At 40.0% G+C, this 27,748-nt stretch overlaps 1 protein-coding gene across 1 annotated transcript in view; it reads right to left on the reverse strand.

Moving 5' to 3' along the window:
* Nucleotides 1–27,748, reverse strand: part of kif6 (kinesin family member 6) — a 71,895-nt gene that overhangs the window by 9,255 nt on the left and 34,892 nt on the right. The window contains exons 13-16 of the mRNA XM_080480525.1: nt 20,955–21,146; nt 11,054–11,156; nt 9,926–9,981; nt 1,109–1,159 (exon numbers count right to left, since the gene is read on the reverse strand). Coding sequence (XP_080336651.1) covers nt 1,109–1,159; nt 9,926–9,981; nt 11,054–11,156; nt 20,955–21,146 — 402 coding nt within the window. The remainder of the gene's footprint in view (nt 1–1,108; nt 1,160–9,925; nt 9,982–11,053; nt 11,157–20,954; nt 21,147–27,748) is intronic.

Raw genomic sequence — 27,748 nt, forward strand, 5'->3', positions numbered from 1 at the left:
ATGTACTGCGGAGTGATTCGTATTTTCACCTCACAGCGAGAACTTCTCAGGTTCGATGTCGGGCTTGAGGGTGTTCCTTTGTAGAGTCTGCATGTTTTCCCTGTGTGTGTCGGTTCTCCTCCGGGTGAATTGGTAAAGTAAAGTGACCACGAGTGTAAATGTGTGGTTGTCTGTGCTGCGCTGTGGCCTTCTTTTCACCCGGGGGAGTACTACACGACACTGTGTGTCCGCGTCGTCACCCACAGTTACGCTGGCAGGACGAGTTGATGTCAGCGGTTTGGAGATTCTTTAAAATAAATGAGGATGAAAACCGTACCAGTGCATCTATAATCCTTACATTTTTTTCACCATTACTCTTGAAAATAACTATAATTCTTGAGAGCTCACATGACCTGTATTCATGAAATTTTAACATCATTCTCAACTTTTTTTTTTTTTACTTTCAGTTGTCCACAATTTGGTTGAATTTATTTTAATGACATGCAGTCGTACTTCAGTGTTTGTTTTCATGCGTGCGTTTCCTTCAGAGGCAAAGGTCCAAACTTTGGGCGCAGTGTAATCGAAGCCAAGCTGCTGTGAGATGTTCTCTGATGCGGGAAAAACAAAGACAGAACTTTGGTGTCTGAATTGGAAGAAGAGGGGATTTTTATTTATTTTTTATTTTTGTGGGATTTCCTCATCAAAGCATTTCTGTCACTGATCAGAGCAGAACAGAGGAAATGAGAAAGAGTTCGAGTCGTGACGCTTATAGTCTTTGGTCGTCGAGCTGCAGAAGCTTTGAAGTGGCCGCTGATGCACGTACAGCACAAGTGCACAAGCATGTGTCGAGTGTTTACTCGAATCACTCAGAGCAGCTCAGTGTCTCAAACACAGTAAATAGACTTGTTATTGAAGAGGTCAGCTGCGCAAATGCAAAAGTGTGGGATGAAACTTTGATTGCGTTGTTTTATGGCTTTACAAAGAAGAGAATAACACAAAGCTATTTACACATGATTCACTGCGCCATGTGTCCATGCAAATTGTCGATCTGTTGATGTGGGGAGATGATAAATTATTCTGCTCTTTTACATACGCATGATTAAAACATTCACTGTGAGCTCCATCTTACTGTGAGTTGCCGTCTCTCTCCTCCATTGCTCGAGCTCTTTCTTCAACTCAGCTGAGAGGGAGAAAGAGAAATAGAGATTTAGATACACAAAGCACATTTTTTTTCATCATCTCCAACAATGAGACTGTATACTTTGATGTTTCACATTGGCGTATATTGAATGTTTATTTTCTAGCACGACTCTATATAATCTTCCTTTTATAACTACAATCAAACTGCCTCTGAAGCTTTATACTAGTGCTTATATGATGATATATTTGTGTGTCTTGTGTCAAGCTTGGAAAGTTCAGCTCTTCTGTATCACCTTGTTTTGAAGCAAGGCCTCCGAAAGCATTAACTGCTCTTCTGGAATTGCACTGAGCTAAAGAAAATACAGATAGCAATCTGAACAGATTAAACACACTGTTGTATTTGAATGACAGACGAAAGGGGGGATTCACAAGGTTATAGTGCTGCGCCTGCGGTCGAAGAATTATCAAGCAATCATCATTGGTGGTAAAACAGACCAATTATGGATTTGCAACCTCGGTACAAATTTTCCACAAACGTTCTAGTTGTTGATGGACTACTTGTGGCAGGATCTAATGTTTGCTTTTTCGTTTCACTTCTATTAAACGTTTCTGATCCAGTGCTGCTTGTTGTCTCCAAAGGTGTCTATTACTGAAACAGCTTTGTTGTTTGCTCGTAACCACAAAACATCAGGAATCTAAATCACACATTGATGTTTACACTCAGTCCAAACAACCTGGATCAGTAATATAGTGACTGATACCAATGCCTCTTTAGCAGCTACTTCTTTTAGACCTTTTAGACCGGTAAAGACCGGAGGCAGAAGAAATGAGTTTGCAGACGTAACCGTACTCATCAAGACGAGGATGCTGGACTAGTCTTTTAGTCATGCCTCTTGCACTGATGAACTTGTCAGTGAGTCTTTTAGCAGGAGACCTTCTGAAAACAGAACATCCTGCTGAGTTACAAGCTTCCACAGTCCTGAGAATGAACTCCTGTGACTCCTGTGAGCCAGGAAGCAACATGGGGGAGGCTGCTGGGTCACTGCCTCGACAGAGGCAGCAATACTCGGTTAGCATATGGGCAAGTAATTCATCTCTGCTCCACTTTTTTTGTCGTCTCCTTTTCTGAAATTGAAGCAGTTAATTATTCTATTGACGAATATGTTGGTGATAAAATGCCCAAGTGGCCCAGGCCAGTGGTAAAGTAAAAGGACAAAAAAAACATATTGACTAAGAGATCGGTATCTATACTGGAGGGTGAAGGAGCATTCGAGGATATGTTTTCCTAAAGGAGACTATTATACATTGAGCTCAAAGATCAGAGTGTCAGATAGTGTTTTCATTGAATTACCAGGGTAGAATAGAAGATAAAAGAGAAATTGAAGGGCAGTATCTTCTGTGGTGAGTTTCAGTTACAATCCCAGAGGTCTCAAATGAACGCAGACGGTGCTGCGCTGTGGCTTTCTTTTTTCTGTAATATGAGCCTATCACCAATCTAAAAGCTGAGGCCAAAGCACCAACAATGAATATTCCAGATGGAGTATTGTTTTGCTTAAAAAAAAATAAAATAAAAAATGGGTGTGAAGGGAAAACTACCTTTTCATTCAACACCTCTCACGGTGCCATAAAACAGTGGGATCACAGATCATGCTTTGGTACAGCAGTGTGGTTGTGTTTTGCATTTGCTCGGCACTCGCTCCCTGAACACATTTTGAATAGTTTGAAAAGTGCCCGTGCAACCAGCTCATCTTTCAAGAGTCCTCACAAAGACCCCATTTTGCAGAGACCACTTTTGAGGTTTTCAGAAACAGGGGGAGACGTGACTAGATGATGTGAAACAGTATAAATGACACACACATGAACATATCGTGCTCTTAATGACAGTTTTTTTTCCAGATGCCTATGGGTTGAGAACCTCAGAGTGGCTGCGATTGTAAATGAACTGAGTCGCCCTGTGGCTTGACATTGTGGTCAGGTTGTTAGCTGGGGTCGTTTATAAAAGATGAACAGGAGCTTCAGCTGATTGACAAAGTCTCCTTTCATGACGATACAAAAGTATTCAGAAATATATGAGTTTGTGATGATAACAAGGTTAGGAAAGTAGGCCATGACGATCGGTCATAAAGGATACTTGTATAAGCTACGCACATCAGTAAGATGTTGGACAATATTGATATGTCAGCATCTTACATTTGCCAACAGAACATCCATTATGTCAAGGTCCTCTTTCACTACATCCAAAAGATATATTTTCAGACTGAAATCTGGCAACGATGGACGACATTTGAGCCTTTTTAGTTGAAGCTACCATCAGATGATGGATACCCTCAAGTCATAAAGACATGGATATAGTCAGCAGCAGCCTCAATTTCCTGTTTATAACCGACAAGAATCTCCACGTGATCTGACGCTGTTGAGCATTCGCTTCAAAGTTCGATGAATTGTATTGTCAGAGTATAATTTGGTGGTAATGAGTGATCATTTGAGTTACTGTTACTGGTCTATTCTTTTGAACCAGCATGACCGTTCTCTGGCCTCAACAAGGCGTTCTGGCCCTGAGAACTGTCGCTCACTGGACAGTTTCTGTTTCAGGCAAATCTCTGGAAACTCTCGCAGATCACCAGTTTCTGATACACAGATTTTCTGAATTACTGAAATACCAGCTCACCTGACAACAACCACGCCACATTTAAAGTAACTTTTTGCATTTAGATGAGAATAAGGTCCTAACCAAGTACTTTGGTGGCAACCAGAGGAAATTATAAACAAATACATTGCACAAGCTTGCACAATAATTGGTTGACTATAATTTTGTGGGGGTAGGAGGAGAGAAATGGCGCGTTTCTGAACAATTATGACCACAAGTATCCTCACTTTGTTGCTAGGTAAAAGAATTTGACAACAAAGAACACGAATATCCCGATTACTCTATCACTTTGTCAAAGAAGGCAAAGTAAGATATGCAGAATGATTTCCAAATCGATAAAGCTATTGGTATATTGGCATCGAGAATTAAAGAAAGAAAGGACAGAAGTAAATGGTCACAAATTACAATTCCCAGCTTTAAATTAATCAAAATAAGTATTATTTGAATCAGACTGAACCTGTTAGCTGCTACCATAGAAAGGCAACGTCTGTTATTGAACGGCAATTATCAGTTCCTGTTCCATCAATTCTGGGCTGATTATACTTTAGGTAATTACAGCCAGAGATGACATTTAGTCTTACGAGGAATTTGTGGAGAGAGCGGAAATCGACTTCATTTTGTTGTTTCAGTGTGGTCAGGAAGCTAATAAATGTGGGATGAAGACCATGTGAAAGCACCGATTCCAATGTGGTTTACATTGTCCAAGCTAAACAGCAACAAAGGTATGGATTGAAACACTTCTTTCTGAGCCACTTCTTTGGTGTTCACTCTGTAATTTTTTAACCATACTTTTCATCCATGTGGACGGACCTGGACTGAGCTGTAATTTTTTCTGGTTGTCGCCTCAGTGATGACAACATCGGCACATGCAGGTCGAATCAACATGGTAGTCACAGACACTTAGAAGAGCTCCGTTGCTTTTCTCGGGATCCATCTCCATGTAAATGGACAAAATTTAACCTTTCTCGAACGTTGATACTGCACATGTGCAGTAGGGTCATACTAAATCGTTTTGTGCTTCTCTAATAAATTGTACATTTACTACACCATCCTCTGGATCCCATGTGAAAGCCCATTTTATTTCGGCCGATACTGAGTGGGCCAAAACAATGAAAAATGGGGCTTTAATATTAACATTGTTATGTTCTCTGCGTATATTTGCGGGAGTTTTTATGTAATAAAGCAGCACCTACTCGCGGCCTTAAAAGAGAATTACATTGTTTTCAGCAGGTGGTCATAATCCTTTGGCTGATCGATGTACATAAACAAAGCTCAGCTTTGGAAGGGATGAATGAGTGATAAATATGTAATATGCGGTGTTTTATCTTTTCAGATGATGGTACGAGCTAAACTGTGGAACAACTCAACACTGGTAGGAGGAATTTACCCAGTCTATTCACACTCCAGAACGGGCAACCTCTTTAACAAGAATTTCTGACAGAAGCTGACAAGAAATTCCATAGAAAATGAATTTACATTGGTGTCGAGTCATAGTGGTATGCGGTGTCCTCACAGTAATATTTCACTGCATTTCAGTGCTCCTGTCCCCGTTCCAGGACAAGACTGTGGGCTTGACACTACAACCTCTTCCAAACCGCACAGGGTCTCCGCCCCCACCCACCCACTGTCGTCTATAAGGACCGGTTTCAAGCTACAAGCCTCAATAAACATTTGGTGATTTTTGTGGTACGGAGATTGAATGTGATATGCCGCATGATTATTGAAATGTGTTCACAATGCAATCATCATGCATACAATTCAGCCTCTTAATGTCTGTGTGGGTGTTGCTTTTAGCAGACATTCAGAAAGTTTGCGTTCAAGAGTTCCGCAAAGCAGTACATAGCTGGTACTTATCAATGATATCACTTTACTGCAACCGATGATTATATTGATAATTCACTTGAACCTCTGTTGTGACTTTCTTGATTGTAATATGTTAAGACACCATGGGAAAAAGACGATGATAGATCTCAAGGGGTTCATCCTAAAAACAACAAAAATGTTCACAATATCCTGCAACATGTCTACTCGGTGATCAGTTTATTATTGGAAAACTATGTTTATGATGGTTTAATAAAATGTAGCTACTCATAAGACCCATGGCATTTTCAGATTAAACTGCGTGTCTGACCTGACAATTCACAAAGTTTCTTGAGCACCGCTGTCATGTAAACGGACACCCAAAACAAAAATGTAAACAGGGTCTGAGTCTCACTTCTCTGCCGCTCCTCCCGGCCTTTTTTACTGTAGCTTGACCACTTCTGACTGTCCAATGATTTTTTGACTTATGAAGTCGATTATGTGTTCCCAGATTTTTAATTCAGAATGTGGAAACAGCATGGACAATGGGATCTGTTGTCAGAACAGGTTATCTACATGCTCATACGAGGTGTTTGTGGAAATTTCGACAATCCAAAAACTATTTTCCCAGTTTGTTTGGATGAATAATTGCCAATGCTCTGCTCTTGTGTTTTACCAATCACTACACTCTGGAGTCCTTTAGAGGGAGGCGGGAAAGTACCTTGACAGGGATGGGGACCCAGAGCGTCTCATTAATGGCAGTTATGGGATCTCAAATTGGTCTTATATCTACCAGCACATCATTAGACCTAAATGACACAAGGCCATAAAGTGTACAGTGACAGCCAGGACTCTTGCCGTCATGGTAATACAGTAAATAAACTTGCACATTTAGGGCCCAAAACCACTTGGTTAAATTTTGCAAAGGACATGTCTTTAGCTTCAAACAACTCTGTTAGTAGTATTATATTTAATTGCTACTATTTGTTGGTTTTTGTCAATTTATCAGACTTAAACCTCAGACTTCCCCAGCCACGATATCCTCCTCTAAATTGACATTTTTCACTTCTTTTACTCATACAAGCCAGTTTTCCCAGCATCCTGCAGTATTTTGGGGGCATAACCTATAGCAGCGACTTCATAGGATCCACTTTAATGAAATAGTTGATAGCATCAGCACTGCAAATAAATTGCAGCAACAGTCTTGTAAAATCTCGCTCAAGATGCAGTAATCATATTAAATTCTTCGCGCAATATTCCTTCTCTAAAGCTTTGGAACAATCTTCTCGGTAATGACGTACATTCCGGGCTCTGACAGACCGTTCCTTGAAATCTACCTCCCAAATCCTGCTGCCTTTGGGGCCGTTTCAGCGAAGGTGAGCAGAGGATGAAAGTGGAACTCCAAAGAAGAAGCCAGATGCTCCACCTGAAACGATGCCGCATAAATCCCCCAACATCTGGCCAAGTAATCAGCAGTTGTTTCTCATTTCCAGATGCCCTGCCCTCTTCCATGCTGTAGAAGATGTGCATCAGTGGTCCCGCCTGGATAAATATATATCCTTGCACTTTTTGGACCTAAGCGCTCAGAACGTATGCTCCTCCAGCGGGATTGGATTCCGGAGTCTTATTCATTGGCCAAGAACAATAGTGTAAACCATGCAAATGTTTAGACACTGATGTTTCCTCGGGCTACCACCTCTCACTTTCTCTCCTGCTACTGACCCTCGTGCTCGGTACATCCATCAGACCAAGCAGCACACAGCTTTTGTCTATTTTATGCCGAATGTTTCCATGTTCTGCATTGAGCAGGAGACACAGGTGGTGTAATGTTTCCACGCAGGGCCTCCAAGATGGCAAGGAAATACACGAAGCTAAATATTATGGTACAACTTTCCAGCCAGAAGACGCAACTACCTTCCACGAAAAACACTGTGTCTCATCTAGGAAGAATGCAGCCCAACGCACTTAACAATGTAATGATATTTGACAGCATCGAGACGTTTTCAGGGACTTCTTCCAAAATTGATCATGACGAGGAATTTAGTTGCTAAATCTTGACCCCCCCCCAAAAAAAGAAAAACGGTTCAATTAGTCGGAATCCAGTTTTTCCTCACTCCATCCTAACTGGGTGGCCCACGCTGTGTCGGTGTCTGCGGAGTTACTCATGTGACTGCTGCATCGCTAATGTGAAGTATGACATGTACAGCTGTGTCAGCATCTCATGGAGTCATTGCTTAAGAAAAAATAAATAAATAAAAAAAATCAAATACCAAGGGTGTTAAGTGTATGCTGGCAAGGCATGAGGGTAAAGTGGCGAAGGCTACCAAACCACCAAGCGTGATCTAAAGCAGCGATGGTGCCAGGTACTGGTGTAAACCTATCCACTTTAATGGCATGTGAAATGAGCCACAAAAACACACAGTCCAAGGAAATTCATAAAAAAGCAGCTTGCAACAGTAAACGCAAACCAGATCGAGCCCTAATATTACATTTCGACAGCCCTGTGTTGATGGGAAAATTCTACCAAAATACAGTGATATCATTTGAATGTATTGCCGTCGGAGACGGGGCTTCTCCCTCAGTGTCCTTCTGAAAAGAATTGAATTAGGACTTGTTTTCACGGAGCCATTTCTAACTTATTTTGACAAGGCACATTTTTCTTACATTGGTCTATTTCAATGTGTAGGGGATGGGGACAGCACTCTGGCCTCCTGTTTCTGAGGCTGAATAGTTGTTTATTTCTTGTGGTGAAGCCACTGTATGCACTACTGTTAACTTCTCTCTTACTTGTTGACTTTGATACAGATACGCCAACTGCCTGGAGAGCGTTCCTGAACTGACCAACTGTTTTTCAAAGAGGACTGTTCTGTCATCTATCACACTTGTTTTCTGTTGTCTCCTGTAGCCTTTGGCATTGCAAAGCTCACCACTGTGTTCCTTCTGGTTAAGTACGGAACAAATGATTTGGCCATGGTTAATGTATTTACCATATCTCTGACGTTGATTTGTTTTGATTTTCAACCTGATGATGGCATATTTCACCGATTGCTCCTTTTTTTTTTTATATCAGTGTGAACTTCGGCTTATGAGTTGAAGATTCCAAATACAAAGACCAAACTTTGAATTAATTTGAATTTCTATTTGTTACTGTGCGGCCAGTTGTCTAGTCTTACTTTTGGTTCCTTATGCATATGAGATGTGTTGTGATTTCTACACATTTGATATTAATGATTGAAATTAAAGCTGAAAGTCTAACCTTGAAGTCATTCTTGATTGTACACAGCCAAAATTGATTTGAAACAAAACAAAGACAAAATGGTGCGTCATTAGTCAGAAATGTATCGACTTAGGTGTATATACTTAATATGATGCTTATTACAAAGAAATCAAGAAGAATGTTGATTCGATGGAGCAAGAAAGCACATACTCAAAAGGAGAATGGGATGGATTAATCATTTATAAGATGTTGTCCTAAGAAATTGGGGCTCGAGTTCAGTGAGAAGATTCCAGTTATGAATTATTCTAACTAAGGCCCCGTTTACACGACATCGGTTTAAGTGAAAACACATAATTTTGGCATGTTTGTTGGATTGCTATTCTGTGTGAGTCTCAGCTATAAAACTATCGGGTTCCAGGAGTATATGGACTGGGTGCCTTTTTCCTGGTTTCCAGGTCGATCGAGTGTTTTTGAAAAGTTCTGTTGTCCCCGTTTCCATGGAGACAGAGTGGCTTTCCAAAAACTGAACATCGTTGTTGTGTAAATGGGCAGCCAAAACACAATGGAAGTTTTTTGTTTTCACTCGAAAATGTTGCAGTGTAAACAGGGCTATAGACGGACAAAATGATTTCATGAAATTACACTCTTACATCAATATATGAATGGTTCCCTATGCAATCTACCAGCTCATAGATTAGTACAAATAAAACTTGATTGGTTGACCGGACAAAGTGCTGATGAGCTGTATAAAAATTTAAATGTATGCAAACACCATAGCAGGAAAAAAAAAAAAAAAAAAACCCTGGAACTTCAGAATCAGTCATTGTTACTCTAAAACTACGAGCACCTGTCAGAGATATTACCCAGAAGACCACTGGGGTTGACGTAGAGAGCCGTCATAAAACAGCCAGAGACATTCCAGTAAAAAGTACAGGTTGGAAAGCTTAGCTGAGTGGAAATCTGAACACATCACACTCAGCTGAAGATCAGAAATGTGCTGAATGACATTTCTACTGAAACCAAAAATTAACCTGGTCATTACCGTTTTCTCCGCTTGTGTCCGTGAGCATGATGATGATGCAAGTGTAATTGAATGGTTTTCTTTTTTCTGTTGTTGGCTTCCATCTGGTGAGGCAACTTACTGATTCTGTTTCTGGATTCGTTCAGCTGCACCCCGAGCTTCTTGGCCTCTGCCGTGCTGCTCAAAACAACCCAGGTGTTAACAGACTGAGATAAACTTCATAACACGACACAGAGAAATGATGAGAAACAAGGATGACCGAACAAGTACGATTTAGAAAAGCAGATAGGATGATGGATTATACAACAGGAACATAGTAAATAGAGTTTAAAGCTTTATAGCATGTGCAGCTGCTAATTATCCCCCACCTTTTGTAACTTCTCAATAACCAAGTTAGGACCTGTTGAAGTTTTTTTTTTTTTGCATTTTGATTTCAATTTGCATTTAGAGAAGTATCACTAATATCAGTTATGATGGCGACAAATACATGCAAGCATGCTTAAATGCAGGGTGTGAACTTTTTTTTTTTTTTTTTTAGGTAAAAACCAGAGGGGTGCATGCGTTTGAGTTATTTTCAGTGAAGGAGATGAGTGCAGCTTATTTTTTAGTTGCAATCTGATAATACAGGCACATTCTTAATGTAAAATATGTGGTGTCAAACTTATTTCAGTGCACAGATGTTTGATCTCAAATAGGCTACCAAGGAAACACTTATTAACCTACAACTATTGAAAGGCAGAACTGACAAAGTAAAGAAATGAGCTGTTTGTTTTTATTATGCATAAGGTTTTATCACAAAAACGAGACATTTATGTCATGATAATGATAAAAACCTTCTCATAATAATGAGAAAACTATCCTAAATTAAACACAAGACTTTCATGTAATAATGAGAAAAATATCACGTAATAACAGAAAAATAACATCTCGTATTAACGAAAAAACTTTCTATCAAAACAGCTAAGAAATATATTTCTTTACTGTGGCAGTTCTACGTTTCCGGAGACAGCTCCAAAGAATTAAATGGAACATTGGGAAAATTACGTTTTTAAAATAGTAAACAGCCTAATTCTTGGGCAGAAAAGTTCAATCATCAGTGATTATCAATTTGCCCCGACAATATGTATTTGACGCTGGTGAAACGGTGACTCTCTCTCACCGGTTTAGCCCCGGACGTCTGTGTTGTGTGAAGTCTGCTCATCCTTCTGAAACTGAAACAACCAAATGTCCCACATGTTTGACGACTAACCGTTGTTTAAGTAGCGTCCTGTTGTCCTCCACAGTCACATGGCCCTCGTGATTTCTCACATATATCTCATAGGCCTCTTGTTTTCCCATCGATAGATTTGGACCTGAGGGAAAAAAAAGAAAACCGCGATGAGACTTTATTCATTTCCCACTGTTCCTTGCTTCACGCGTACAAACTCTCTTCCTTGTTGTGCCACTGGAGCTCACCTCCCAGCTATGGGAAATTGTGTTGAGTCCCGCTGGGCAAATTAGAACAGTGGGTTCTTAAGCTGTACATGTTCCCACATCCCATAGGTAGTGGGCTTCAATCTGGCAGCCAGATGCGAGCAGTTATGCCCCCCCGCGGTTTGGCTGACCTCCCACCTGATGCACACAACAAAACCCAAGCTCTATTAACCTGCCATCCAATAATTAGAGAGAACGTAAACACAAATATAAACAGCTATTCTCAACATGTCAGCAGCACACAGCGGATGCCCTCCCCCCACTTGGTGTTGGCGGTTTGCCACGTGTGTCTACATAATTGCGAGAACAAGCCTGCTGACTTGCATTTTCAACTGTGCTTGTATAATTACGTAACGAGCATCATTTTTATTTAGGTTCCTCACATCTGTTTCGAATAGTGAGGCAGACTTTCACCGAACAAATACACCTACACACATCTGTTCACATGGATTAGGAGTTATTTGGCTTTCTTTCACCTGTGCACGTCAGATCTAATTGTACAGAGAAGAGAGGATTGTATCGCAACACTGTTGATTGATATTAATAAAGTATTTTGAAGGATGACTATATAGGATGCCTGTGAAGTCACAAAACAAATGCACATAAAGCTCAAGACTTTCTTGTGGTGAACCTTCAGTACACACAGCCATTATGAAAATATATACTGTATATCTGTCCATTTATTTTGATGATGTGTAAATAAAGAACTAAATCAAATGTAGATGCTTTTTGAAATGATGTATCAAACCAATATTATTAATGCTAATGCACTGAAACATGATTAAAGAATCATTCCTACTCTCTCTCATCTACCGTGAGCAAATCAATGTGGCCCATTGGGTAGAAATAAAAATAAAAATCTGGTATAAGAGTTTATGATCAGGTGAAGATATAAAACTCAATTAAACTTCAGGAAAAATTAAGTCTTGGTAAATTTAATAACTCTGTGTTTGATCCAATTGTCCAACCTAACATCCTCTGTCCTTTTATAGGTTTCATAAAGACAAAGTCTTAAAACACATGCCTTTTGGAGGACGATGCTTCAAGAGAAGAGAAAGATACTGTATGATTTTTAACAGCTTATTTAGACAGAATAATGCAGAAGATCCAAACGTCAGTACCTGAAGGAGTTTTGACTGAGCCCGAGTTGTGATTCCATTGTGTGACATGCCAACATAAACAGAGTTTTACTGTTGTTATCAAAGAAATTCCGCCAAACATTTTCTACAGTTTTCGAAACTCGTACATATAGCTGAGTGTTGTTGCCTGTAAATATGAAGGCACAATGTTCTTGAATGAAACGTGGAGCCTTTTTATAGTGTTCTTTTCAGAGGAAGTGATGATTCTACAAGTTATTAGTTTTGAGTTCCGAGTCCCCGTTTTCAAGCGAAAAGACAGGGTTTTTGCTTGTTCGTTTCAGAAATGGCCACTTTTTAAGGACAATGTCCATTTACACGGAACCGTCAGATGTAGTTTTCTTGTATGGCCGCTAGTGGGTGCTGTTGGTTGTTTTTGTTATAAAACCTTACAAATATTCGAGCAGAGAACAATACATGACACACATTAACAATGCACACAATAAACCCAGATTACAGGCAAATCTTCAGAAATGCCCCATACATCACAATCGAGCCATTTGTTACTTGTAACGTACGCCAGGAAATTGTTTACCCCATCTTGTGTTTTTCAGCTTTAGTAGTTTTGTTTTTCTGCCTCATGTTTTTTCCAGCATGCTCTTGAGTGTCTGTTTCCAAACTTTATAACACAATACAAAACAACATTATTTCACAAGATTGCCCTGGAAAATCCAAAACTTCCAAATAACCTCCAATAAATCCCCCTTGTTAAAACTGTGCGCGCTTCATACCAAAGCTGCTCTAACCGAAGACATACACGAGGCAGTGCCTCATGTGAGATTAATTGTGGGACAGTCAGGAATTTTATTTCTTTATTTTTGGAAAGTCCTGATTGAAACCAGCAGGCATCTCGCAGACATACATCGGCAGCGCCAACCTCAACAAATCAGTGTGAGGGTTTCTTAAGGGAAACGCACTCCATTCGACTCTTGTAAAAAGCAACATTCCCCAAATATCTAAGAGTGATATGACATCATATTATGTTGTACTAACATAATTTGTGGGGTAATGAGATCACGCTAACCTGAGGCCAACTTTCCTAATTTTCTTTTCCGTGCTCCAAGTGCTGACAAACCTCAGAGGTTTTGAGGAGGGGAGGAATGTGTCGTGGCTATTGTTGCTGTTTCAACACATTTTAGAAATAAAACACCAGCTGCGCTGTTACATCCATTTATTAGAAGATGTTTGCCAAATACAGAAACCCTATTTCCAGACTAAGGTCTCACACATTACTATTGCTCAGAATGGAAATTTATCGATCAGCTAATGATTCACATATGACTCTTCAAGTCCATTATTGAGAATATTTATATTCTTTTTGTATCGCACTTAAGTCGTCTCAGTGTTATTGGTTCAGTTTTTGCAAGACACTTCAAATCTTAGAGACCATCAACACAGTCATTAAAGTTGTCATAATACTAATGTTTCAGTCAAATACCATTTGGATGAGGTTTGTCTTTTGAAGTATCTTTATTTCCGTCCTTTCTTTCATCCGTCCACGCATGTGCAGAAGAACTATTTACTACGGCCGTGGAGGGCATGCGCAGTAGCAGTATTTTTGCCACCTAATAAGAGATGGAGCATTTTCAAAAAGCTCTGTCATTGTGTAAACCCAACATATAATGAAAGTTTAGTATTGCCACTTGAAAATGGTATCATGTAAACGGGGCCTTAAATACCCTTGGCATTTATTTTTTTGTCCGCCTTAAACTTCGCCTGCGACTGACATTTTCTTTTTCCCAGGAAAACATCACAGGTAGTTAAATATTCATCATCAAACATTCTTAAAACAGACCTACAATCCCGGCTCAAAAAAAAAAAATCAGATATTCTATTTCAAACACTGTTAATATTGAGATTTTAGTTACTCCCATCTGGATATTCATTAACACTTACAATGCTTATGTTTGAGTATCTGCAGATTTTCATCAGGGACATTTTGATTCTCCTAACGAAAACAGTGTGGATTTTTTTGTTGACTGTGTCTTTTCCTTGACAAGATGAAATAAGTTTTTCAACTTTTACACAACTATGATATGTGGTTTATCTAATTCATGTGACTGAGAAGTTCCTATGTGGCATGAACTTAATATTCCAAGACAGAAACGTGTGGAAAGGTCTGCTAGAATCATCACCATCTCATTACATGAGAGCAGGATTTACGTTAAGATATAACTCTTCCTGTGAGTCTCAAGTCTCCTTTCAGCCCCCGGTATGCTTAATACAAGTCATCAGAAGCCGTACTGCAGGGACACCTTGTCTATCCATTAGCCGTCTTTTGCACTATAAAAACAATCTGAAAAAGCACAGGAAGAAGATACTGTCCATCTGGACTGACATAAGACAACAAGCAAATGTTTGGAAAACTCAAAGTCTCAGAGCAGTGCTGCTTGCAATTTACAGTGCAGAGAATCGGGAATCCTATAATGTTGGCAGACAGCTTCTGAAGAGACAGTGGTCATCAGAGAACACTCCCCCAAGTCCATGTTTTATCCTGTGCTGGCAAAGCTAAGGGCTTAGTGCAGTTACTGCAGAAGGATGTATTATGGAAATAGTAGACTCAATTATATGCCATTCAATCAGCACAAATGGCTTCCATGGAAAGTTCATCATCATTATATTTGCAGTTAATCTTCATGAGGGGGGAGAGAGCAATCACATCTAGGTAACCGTAGAGGCTGCCGGCCACGGCAGCAGAACCTCAGATTAAAGCGAAATTAAAATATTCATAAACATTCAGTGACCCGTTGAGCAAGAGGAAAGGATAAGTGTGGCGCATTTGTTTTGAATTACAGGCCATCTATAGAACGGTGATCTAATGTGCGTATAGTTTGGTTATGCATCTCCAAGTGGGTCACGGAAAAGAGACGCTCCAGATGTGAAACACGTGATAGGGTATGTGGCTGTGTATTGTCTAAAGAAACCCCCATCATTTATGTATCTTTCTGATTTTTTGGGTCAACTCAGTTTTACAGAGAAAGGAAATTTGTAACAATCAAAAATGTGCGACATCAGAGGATCAAGTAATTAAACAAAAACACATTTATAACCTTGCAGGACTCCTGGTGGTAAAGGTCAAAAGCAATACAGGTATGAGAAATGTCCTTCTTGCTGCCCCTGGAGCTGCTCAGTGTGTTCCTAAAGGTTTCTTGATGCTTCCTAAAGTGCAGAGTCTCTCTGGCCAACATCAAGTTTTCCCCTGCTGGTTAGCAGCTCACACCTCGGTTGTGAGAGGTAGCTACAGAGAGTGCAGAAAGACATTTCTCATGAAGTGTGAGAAAAGTGGCTGAACATTCCTGAGTGGACATGTAACTAGTAGCAAGGGACTGCAGGAGCTTTTCATGGATCTGTTTTCCAACAGATTGGACAATGTCAATGTTGCTGGAAGGACGGCACGGATTGCACTCATTTTATTTCATTGTAAAGTCTGGTTTAGGAGTGATGTAATCGTTTGATACCAACCAAGTTCATGGTTTCCAATATAATGTTAAAATTAGCCTATTCTCTTTCCTCAAGCTTGACAAGACAAGAAAAGTACAATCCAGTCATAATTACTTCACTACTGTCAGATTTAGGGACTTTCCAGAGTGGTGTTTCCATCCTTACAGAATGCCCCAACACAAACAATATGATTACAGTTCTGAGGCATCTGCTTTATATTCTTTGAAGAGAGAAGACACAGCAGAGCATTCAGAGCGGCCACGGTGAATGTGAGCGTTCTTGAATGACTCATTTACTTTGTGGGTCAGTGAGTCGGGCTGCGTTTGGGGCCATGAGCATTTCACATGTGAAGATTGTCTGACATCTCTGCTTGCTGCAAATGACAACGTCTCTTTGGCACCAGAACACGGGTGCCTCCAGCCGTCACTGTAACCGTTTGCAGCTGATGGTGAAGCAGTTTGTATGTGGATCGGCTCCTCCTCCTGAGTACATGAGTCTGTCTTGGACAATATGGGTGGCAGGTACAATTTGGTTCAGGAGACAACTGTTTCCAGTTAAAAGAGTTGAGCTCGAATTGATGCTTTACCCCCCAAAAAAAACAATTAAACACCACTGGTACCAGAGGCAGAAAAACAGACTAACAACAGATAGAAGGGCCACCATTTTTCTTCATTTTTCATATTCTCCATATACAAAAATGCTTTAAGTTTAGTCCTGAAGATGGTCTACAGTCTGTATATTCTCTGTATGGACGGATGCAAACCGTATGTTCAGTCGTACATGTTACCAAACAAAGAATAATAATGAATCCTTTTTTTTTTTTCTCGCCTAATGAGTAATTATTATGAATTATTCAGTCTTGGTGGTTGAATATTATTTAAATAGTATAGAGTTCTCATTTCTAATTGCCAGAGTGGGCGTGGTTTGATTAGCTTCCAGTCTTCATTCATATTTCCTGTTAAACCTTTGCACGTCTACACAGTCAGTTTTTTTCAGCTGTCTTGATATTCTGCCTTATAATGTCTTTCCTATTGACTGTGTGTGTGGTTCTTTTTAAACCTGTGTCTCGTTCTCATTGCCATAACGATGAGCTTTGTTTCTACTGGTTTAGATCATGCTCTTGGTTTTGTTGTTGGTTCTTCCTGCTCTCCGCTCACCTATGCTGATGGACTGCTCACCTGTGTCCTGTACGTGGGCTGATCACGTAATAAGACTTTACTTTAACTTTGATCTTGGTATTCCAAGCCTTGCATGTGAGTCTTCTGTGTTTGACACTCGGTGTCTTTCAGCATTACTTCTTACTTACAACACGATTCCAAGCAAAATTGAAACTCACGGCTATGCCAGGATTATATATTGGAACAAGAGCTACTGATCTGCATAAAAATCAAGATTTGCAACATGCATGTCATAACCTATTAAAACGACAGCCATAGGTCTGCACTTGCCAAATGTAATGGTTGGTGTATCACGACTTGGAATAAGCTGGTAGAAAGGCCTAACAATTTTATTTTCTTGAAACTCTCAGCATTAGAGGGAGCAGCACTGAAGCTGTCATTATATGGCTGTATTGCCAAAGCGTTTGGCTGGCCAAAAGTAACTCTATAAGTTTTCTTCAGGAACGCCAACAAAGAGGTCGAAGCCAGAAATATACATCAACGCGACATGTACATTACACAGAAATGACCTGTGTGCTTTTCAACTGATTACGAAACGCCGGATCATTTACATGTAGTATTTCTGTCTTTATGTTTAGTATCAATTTTGAGGGGTTTGGTGAAAATGAGTCCAACTAAAACACTATCGTTCTGGGCTCGAATGCCACCATTGTCAATAAGTAAATTATATCAATGTGCAAAAGAATGTAAAGTTAATATACTAAACGTTTTGAGGAACATTTTGTTCAAGTAGAAGAAATCTTGTGATATCCAACTGAAAGTAGAATAACTTGAGGTCCTTACTTTCCCTAAAAACAGAGTACTTGCAGGGCCAGATTGAAACAAATCTTCTGACGGGACAACCCAGAGGATATGCTATGTCTATAATCGCTGATATACAGGACCTTTCTACAATACACGAACACATACGGCACATCATTCATCAGAGATGACTTGAACTACTATTTAATAGCTATACCTCACCGAACCCTTTGTCCCTTCTGAAAATGACTGATTTCCTTTCTAATCTTTACTGGAAAGAGTTCAAAGAAAAAACACTTTGTTTTTAATAGGCGCTTCTTTCAGAAATGCTATTTTATGACCTTATTACCGCACTGGGCATCATTACACAAATATGTCAGAGAGGATGAGGGAGCTGTGGTTAGAACAGACAAAAGTGCAGCCTCAGTTTTGTTGGAAGTTTCTGGCTCCTACGTCTAACCGAGCTCATTAGAAGGGCTCAGGTTTATCATCACACTTAAGGCTCCACTTAACCAAAATTGAACAGGAAAAGCCAAATAAATGCTGCCTCTGGCCAGAGAGCACATCTCAAAGCTTGAGCGGCTCGACTTTGGGCAACCTCTGCGCCGCCGCTACACCTCAGCCAAGTTCATGTGTCACAGAGTTGCAATAAAGACGTCCTATCAAAGATGCTGCGGTCTGACGTCTCTGCAGCCACGTTTGAGTCATCGTTATCTTCAAAGGTTGAGAAGACGGGACAGACATGCTGCTGCATAACTGGAGCGAGATAACCTAATCAACTTCAATGCAGTGATTACACTGCACAGAACCAGTGCTGGTTACTCAAGTTAAACAGGCAGCTGCTTATTTAAATTAGATTTTTTTGCAAGACGTCTATAGACATATTTGATTAAAAGAAAGCGTAAATATCCTCCAGTGTGTTTACTTATATGGCATACATTATTGTACAGAAATGTAGGAATATAAACAGAAAGTATTTAGTGGTTCATTTTCCTCTGACATGCACAGGTCGTCGAGGTCCACCGGTCACAACTGAATACTGGCTCTTGTGTTTACGCTGCAACGTCCCTGGCTCTTAAGATCAAACTTCATGTTCCAGTAAGTAATACAGGTTTTAAACTCATCAGGTTTTCATCAGCAACAAATTACAGGTTTACATGGACTCCACTGTCTAATGTTGCCGTGCTGACGTGACTACATCAGGCCACTTGAGTGACCTCCAGAAGGAGAGTCTCAAACACACGCAACCCTGCTGATGGCACGGCGCAGAAATAAACCGATGTTAGGCCCTCTGGGACGTCTTCCCCATGCGGTGAAATCAAGAGTTAGTTATGGCCCACAGGCACATTGAAAATCCGTACCACCACCACAAAAAAAAAAAAAAAAAAAACTGCCCACATTCCAACTGAGAAAGATCACCTGTCTGTGAGCTTAGCACCTAATTTATCACAAAATCATTGCTTCTCCAAGCTCAGAAAAAAAAAAGGGCTGACTGTCCCACTTTAACGGAGACAACATCTGTGAAAATTTGATTTAATTGATACGGTACTTTATTAGTCCCGGTGGATTGGAATCCATTCCTGCTATTTAGTAGCAGCGAGAAGCCAGGGTCTGGTGCCAGCAGCCAACGGTATTTCTGAAGAGTATTAAATGTGCGTGTGAGAGGAAACACATGCTGGCTGCACACAGAAAAGGCCACAGTTGGCCCTGGTCGGGTTCAAATCTGGAAACTCGTCAGTGTTAAGTGACAATGAAAATCAGTGAGCTGTTAGGGTTTGAAAATAGTGCAATAATAAAGGGCGGTTCACCCCAATTACAAACAACAACAGCCAAAACACTCAATAAAACCCATACCTCAGCATGAACAAGGTTTAGTTTTATGTGCCATGCTCCTGAAAAATGCTGTTTGAGATTTTGCCACTGCCCTAAATTAAGGTGGAATGGTATTTGTACAGCTTGCAGCATAAGAAATAAATAGATACAAGTAGAAGTCATGTTTTCACATTAATGCTGGTTGAATTCTGGGCTTGGAACCTTTCTATATGAAATTTGTATGCTCTTGTGTTGTTGTTTTTTTCCCCCCATTCATGCATGTGTTTGCTCTAAGTACTCAGGAAGAACTAAATCAACCATGCACGTTTGGCCAAACATCTGCTGAGTGCTGAATTTTCCCATGTGGGACAAATAAAGTGTTATCATGATATCCGTTCACAGTTCAACATCAGATTTTTTTCCCCCGGTTTGTCTGTACATACACATTCATGTTTTATGTGTCTTCTGGAAACTTTCAGGCTCTAAGTCAGCCCAGCCATTGTGTTCTCTAGTTGCTGTGTCTAGACGTCCCATCCACGGTCTTACCTGTTGCCATTTTGGATCCATTTACACTACAAGTGACAAAAAAACAAATCATAGTTTTTTTACAGAAAAGTTTTGAGTTCACACTGCAATGTTTTGAAAACGATGTCCATTTACACGAAAACAGCAGAAAAGCTGAAAACAATGAAGATAGCATGTCAGGTCATGAGCAGAAGAACTATTTAGTCTTGCCGTGGTGCGCAAACGCAGTAGCAGCGTTTCAGAAAAGCTGCATTTTCTCCCGTTGCCATGGAGATGGAGTCAGAACATATTCAAAAAGTACCAACGTGTGAGTCATTTTCAGAAAGTTGCGTTTTCATTGGCTCCGAGTCCCGTTGTCATAGAAACGGACCTCCAAAACACAAAAGAAATTGCCATGTAAATGGACCCCCAAAATGCAACAAAAATTTTCCGTTTTCAAGCCGTGCGAATGGGGCCTGCATCTTGGGGCCTGCACTTTGAAACTGATCGCACCAGCCTTGATTGTTTCATTTACCGAGTTCAGGTTCTGAGCCTCTAATACCAAATAATCATCTTGGACTGCAATTGCACGATACCTCTGTTGAAGAATCTTTCTGTGAGTCGCACCTTGCTTGTACCTAGAGCGCAAAACACTGTCAAAACCTAAAGTGTTCCTGAGTCCTCGCCTGTTAAAGCTGTCTCATAAAACATTTATCTGGAATTGTCCGAGTGAAAAAGGCATAATGACACAACTGGCGGAAACATAATGCTACAACTTGACCCAATGTGTGTTTGAACTCCAAATGACAGTGTGTATTTAACTCGTGTAAATCAAGGTTAAAAAGAATGAAGATATTCAACATACCTCTCCTCATGTACTGTATAGCACGCCCTCCACGGACCTCCGACATGGCGTCGATGCTTCCTTCTGTCGGCGTCGGTGAAACTGCGGGGTCACTCGGAGAAGACCAACTCTGGTCTTTGGTGATATTAGCAAGCTGAGCAATGGCGTCCTGGGCTCTTGTCTTCTCCTTCTTCAACATTTTAACAAGAACACCTGAAGCATCTGGTTAAAGATTATGATTTGAACAATTTCAAACAGTCAGAATGTCCTTCACAATGTACTTAAATAGCTCATTTCTATACATCTATTTAAAAAGGAAAACTGTTGCAGCTGCATCTGTAAGCTTAACAATGCAGTTTGACGCGAGAGTCTTCCCAAATCAAACACTCAACTGGCTATTATTTTTCTTCTTCTTTCACTATGTCAGAAGTATATTTGTGGAAGTTGCTGGAATGAACTCCTGGCTCGGCCCTGTGTCCACAGCCATGTTGATACATAATCGTCATGTACAACAATCAATAAATACTGAACGGACTTCAAAGAGTAGAGTTTACTGCTTGTCTCATGGCACTTCACATAATGACTGACCATTTATAAAGGCCGCCATGCATGGTGCCTACACACCATTCTGAGTGACTTTGGGCTTAATGTTTTGCTAAAAGGCATTTTGAGAAATGGACTGGTTGAGATGGGGGTGTCAAACCACTAACTGGAATGAAAGAAGACCCACTCTGTCCACCAATCCACACCTGCTTTAAATAGTAGCTTTTGGAGGATCTGCAGTTATCATCATGTATGACATTCAGTCATACATACGCATCAAAATGCTGTTTTTTTGTGTGAATTGAAGACAATATTTAGCAAAAAAAATTAAAAATAAAATGGGGGGGGGGGCATCAAAAAAAGCTTCAAAAATGTCAGAGTACGAACACGCACTCAGTTTTTGACCTTAGACAGTCCACAATGAATCAGAGGAAAGACGAGGAGCCAGAGGGGCTGCAAAGACCCTGCCAACATTCCTGAAAAACTCCTCTTCATGTGATGAGGTTGTCGGTGTGTGCGTGTTCTCCACTACAAACATAGATGTGTCAGTAAATGCGAGTGAGAATAATTTGTTGACATTTTTGCTTCTAACGCCTGTATGTCCAAGTCGACATATTTCACATCTCCATATACAGCCTCTTTGTGCATTAGGACAGTAATACAACTGAATAATCATTTCCTTTCCTGTACACCTGGTTTCACATGTTGGCTTCCTGTACTTTTCTGTATTTGATTAACTGTACTCAACATATCTTCAGCAATTTATTCTCATCCAGCTTTCCAACAATAAAGTTGCAGAGCAACATTTTCTCTTCCAAACGGGATTGTTGCCCATTACCTGAAATGAAGAACACCATGAAGACACTTTAGAAAAGGTTTTGGAATGTAAATTTCATTCCTTGTGTCCAACTTTTAGCTTTAAATTGTTCCTTTCATGGCCTGCGTATGAATAAAACAGTACATTCTCATTATATATTCTTCGAGGTCCTGGACTCCCTTCTCTGTTTTTTTTTTTTTCCCCCACAAAAGAAGATGGAAGTGAGTCTGATGGTCTAATCACAACCCATAATTTAGTCATACAACACATTAGTCGGCTCCTCAAGCACCCGGCTCGTACGAGATTAACAGATGCCCAGTTGTGGTCAGACTGTAATTGTGGTGGCCATCAGATAATTTAGAACATTTTACATTTTAAGTGAAAAAAAGAAAAATTGCTTGTCATATTTCTGAAGGATCCAGATAAGTTAATCCACATCCCTGTCAGCCAATGCAAAGAGGATGTTATTGCAAACAATAACACAAACGAAATGAGTCTCCATTTACAGTTTCCAGCTAAATCAACCATTAAGTCGTCTCAAAACCGCCAAAATCTAAACCCGACGCAATTCCAAATGACCTGTCGAAGCCAAGTTTTTACAGAATAGTATGGCTGCCCTTTTGGGTCCTGTGTCATTGTTTCATACAAGCCATTACTTCAGATTTCCAGGTTTTTTTCCCATTATTGAGATCTCTGGCATCTGATGTCTTCATTTATGCTGAATACTACCATAGACCACAACTATATCATGAAAGTTCCTCCAGGGTGGTTGCATGCGAGATCTGTGGGCTGCTTCACATGCCGTGCACTTGGAAAGCTGTGGTCAGACTCAGCGAGTGTGTGCTCCTTCTCATCTTTCTTGTCATTCCTCATTATACAGACCAATAAAGCAGAAATAAAGAAACTCTTTGCAACTCTTGCAGACCGAATATATCACACTGTAAATATTTCAGATCTTTAGATGTTCTCTGACTATACCATTAAAAATAATTCCAATCAACACTCTGGGTAGATGTTATCCCCAGCTACCACATTTTCCAGTAACTCAACAACAGACAGACGACTCCTGGCAGGCTTTAGTCCGATTCATCCCAGGTCAGCTCTAAACCAATGACCTTTGTGTGAAAGAACAATGATGTTATCCAGCATGTCAGCATAAATCAGCCAGACATTCCATCTTTGGAAGAAAGTGGAAACATTTACAAATAAAGATATTGATATTTCTTACTGACCCAGCGACCCACAATCAGTCATGGATAGATGATTGACCAGACCCATGGAACTAGGCAAACTATAACACACTGTCTTCTGACAGACACCACAAGACATTTGTATTGATCAGTACAGTATTACTTTTTTTTGGACGACATTTTGCAGATATGGATACTCCAAAAGTTATCAAACCATCATATTCGGGCCTTTGTCAAAGTTGCTCACATCCTAACATTTACTTTTAACACATCAAGCTCATCAGCGGACTGTTTTAGATACCTATACTGATAGAAGTCACAGTAATGATTTGGACAGTGGTGGCCTACAGGGATCAATAGCTTTGTATCTCACAGATAACACATCACCACTGTGGGTCCCTGAACGAGGTCATTGATCCCCGGCATTGTCAATATGGAAACACTCATATCCATCAAGGGATTTGATGGTATCATTAGGAATATGCTGTTTGTGCTTTTCCTATTCTCTGCCATGTTATGTCTATGTCTATGCCACGTTTTATGTTACTTGTGGTCCTTGCATGCATGTTTGAAAGCTTTTTACTTTATAACGCAAGGCCTTGTTTACATGACGTGAAAAAACATTGTTTTAAATTTTTTTTGTGACAGAAAAATTTCGTGTTTATATGGCAACATTTTGAAAACAATATAGTTTTCACATTGGGCCACTAGTAGGCGCTGATGGTTGTTTTTGTAATGAAACCAAACAAGAGCGTGCAGAAAACAACACGCTATAAACAATGAGAATGATGTGTGCACAGACAGATGACAAAGTTGGGTTGCTATTACAGGTGATTCAACTATTAAACTACCAGGTCCAAAGAAAAATTTGGGCTGGGTGTCATGAAACTCTCGAGGCCGCCATTGTCGTTATTGTCCATCTATTCGTGCATGTGCAGAAGAACTACAGTGTTTTCAAAAAGTTCCACATTGGGAGTCATTGCACCACTGCATGAATTTTAGATTTCCTAACAAAATAAAGATAAAGTTAAAAGAAAATGCTGCAATTGATTGTAAAAGATTGGTAGTAGGATACAACAAACAAGGCCTGATAAGTTATGAAACGTATCAACAGACAGGTTCCAACAAACAGAGACAGTGTTTAACAACAGGCAATTCACCATGGAAGCGCTCTTCAAACTATTTTGGTAAATTATAATGGTCTGCAACTTTTCCAAACATGTCTTGGATGTAAAACAGAACTGAGATCAGGGTTATCTTGTCTGACCATGTCCAGCCCAAAAAAAAATGCAACTGAAGCCATCTGTCCAGCACACATCAAAGACATGCCAGAGATAATGTCACGAGGCGATGAGTAGAACTAGAGCATCATTCTCTTAGAATCAGTGATGTCCAACAACAGGTAACAGTGTAAACAAAAGATCCTATTTAGGCAGGTCCATTCAATCATCTCTCATTTGTATACATGCTTAAAGACTGTGCATATCTGTGCATCTGTCCTTGACATTTTGGAATTGAAAGCAGGTCAGTATAGCTACAGAATTGTCGCAAAATTCAATGTGGGTGAGCAGAAAGCGCCCAACAAATGTCAGGTGACAAGTCTGATTTGAATAACACACTGGAAGATATTAGTACCATATTCAAGACCACCATAAAAAACACCTAAGATGTTCACATTGCTTGTTTCATCAGATATATCCAAATATTACACAGTAGATGTACAAAATCAATTCCACTCTTCTATTACTGACAGCTGTAACCTCTTAGTAGTAACGCCTCAAAGAATAACTCTGGCTTCTGAATGTTTCTTTTGGTACAAAACATACCTGTGATTATCAGTTAGACAGTGTTGGACAATATCTGCAGATTATTTAGCTTAAGTTGATTTTGGCCTCGTTTACACAACATTCCAAGTGAAAACACATAATTTATTAGTATTTTTGTTTTTGAAAAGTTTTCCATTTACATGGCAACATATTGAAAATTATGTGAATGCACAATGATAAAACTATGAAGTTTCCAGGAAAATTTTCCAGGAGACTAATTGTTAAATGTGCAGTAGCAGCATTTCATAAAAGTTGTATTTTTCCCTGTTTCCATGGAGACGAGTCAGCGCATTTTTGAAAAGTTCCACCTTGGGAGACCTTATGCATTTTCAGTGGCTCCAAGCACTACTGTCCTGCAAATGGGGCCTAAATGTGTTTAAATCAATCAGATCAGACTGCTTAAATCGTAGTCGTCGTGAACATTGAACAGAATTCTGAGCAAAGTCGCTGAGCTCAGTTGAACCTCCACAGGTCAAAGGAATGTCAAAGACAATGTCAGGTTGCACGTCCGTTGCAGGTATGACACAAAGAAGTATGACAGTAAGTTAGTTTCCTGCACTGCACCTGACTGCCGGTACTTTTCACTCTTTCAATGCAATGTTTTCATGGTCGTTTTAAGTTTGCAGGATTCTTTTCTGTAGTTAAAAAAATAAAAGTCCAAAAAAAAAAAATCAAGCACATTGTTGGCCTCTTTTAAAGCTCCCATTGTTTTCTTTTCCTTTGTGCTGCTCGATATGTGTTTTGGCTAGTTGTACAGCACAAAAGACCCAGGAGCTTCACCTCAGTGTTGAGTTTCCAAAGCTGGCTAACACATCCAAAATGTCGAGCTAATTTTCTTTTTCTTCCATTTTAATTCCTTTGATATGTTGGATGCTTCCAGTGCCAGAGGCAGCAAACATAACCAAACCACGAAAAGATAGACCTTTGCTTTTATTAGGAGGTATTACGTTCTTTTCTATGGACTTCACCTAATCATCTGCAAATAAACTGACGCAGTGGATTTCTGAATAGCTTTACTCAGACACAATCTGGAATAATGTGGTTCTTTACAATGTAAATTGTCCATAATGTGTATATACTGCAGCTTAATACTCACAATCACTGCAAACATCTCTTTTACCTTTTTTTGTGTCTTTATTGCAGTAATGATTCCCTCACTAGGCCCTTAATAATGCAGTCTTCCTTGATGTTTAGTGTACCGGTATTTAGAGGAAAGAAGCATTGTTGAACCTCACTTTCGCACTACAGATACTGCTTTCTTTCCAGACTTGTTTCACTGAGACTTTTCTTAACTCGATGTCCGGGATTTATTTTTTTTTTTTAAACATTGTATTGGCTTACACAGAAAATAAGCTTTTTGAATTGTGTTTTTGAAAACAGGATTTCTTCCCACGGACACAATCTGTCTTTTTATGTAGTTAAGTGTATTTATTTGTAACATATTCTGAAGTCTGTTTAGCACCTCTGAGAACCACTGCACAACACGCCTTCCAGTCACAGGATGTAACCATGGTGACAAAAGTCTAAATGTTACCAGTTATTTTAAAGTACATTACAGCTGTGTGCGTATGTGTATGGAGCTTGCAGTGTTTGCTGGTTTTCCTTGTTGCTCCATCCTTTCAGTGGTGAATATATCATCACTCTGGCATAGTCAACTAAGCATTACCAGGTGCCCTAACACCCATGCAGACTCAGCCACGCATGGAAACACAAAGTGGTAGTGGGTGGGAATACACTCTTTTGTTTTACAGGGAACTTTTTTTTTTTTTTTCCCCACAGTTACCACAATGGTGGCTGAGTTGTGAGTGGGGGACCAGCCGGCCTGCAGCTACAAGCCCCCCTAAACAGCTTTAGCAGAGCCGAGCCAAGGGGGTCGGGACGGAGAGACACAGACAGTGTGGTGATTAACTCACGTTTGAATCGCGATGGTCATTAGAGCTCTGGCTGGAAATGACGTCACTCCTTCAGGCCTCAACCGACTATATAGTGTTACACACTGCAGACAGACCACCCTGACGAAGGGACTGACAGTTTAGGCTACTGCAACTTTATATACAAACTTAAGAGTGAAAGAACATCAACCTGGTCTGCGGAGTGTGTACACATTACTGTCTGGAATACGTGCTTTCAATCACACACATTGAAAAGCTTGCCAGCTGCATTTGCATCACGTGAAAACCAGTGTTTGACATTTTGAGTGGGACAATCTGCAAAGGGGGGAGGAATTTGCATTACAAACATTTGGTCCAAGAAATACTACACTTCAAATATCTGCATGATAATATTATATTTATTTTGGATAGCTGAGGTTTTTCTGGTTAAATAATCAAGTAGACATCTCAATTTTCCAACCGATGCGCTGTGATCCAATGGCAAACCGCTGCAAGATGGGCTGAGGTAAGAATAATCCCATAAAGCCATTAGATATATCATACTCAA

The sequence above is a fragment of the Lipophrys pholis genome (assembly GCF_963383615.2).
Source record: "Lipophrys pholis genome assembly, chromosome: 14".
Taxonomy (NCBI): Eukaryota; Metazoa; Chordata; class Actinopteri; order Blenniiformes; family Blenniidae; genus Lipophrys; species Lipophrys pholis.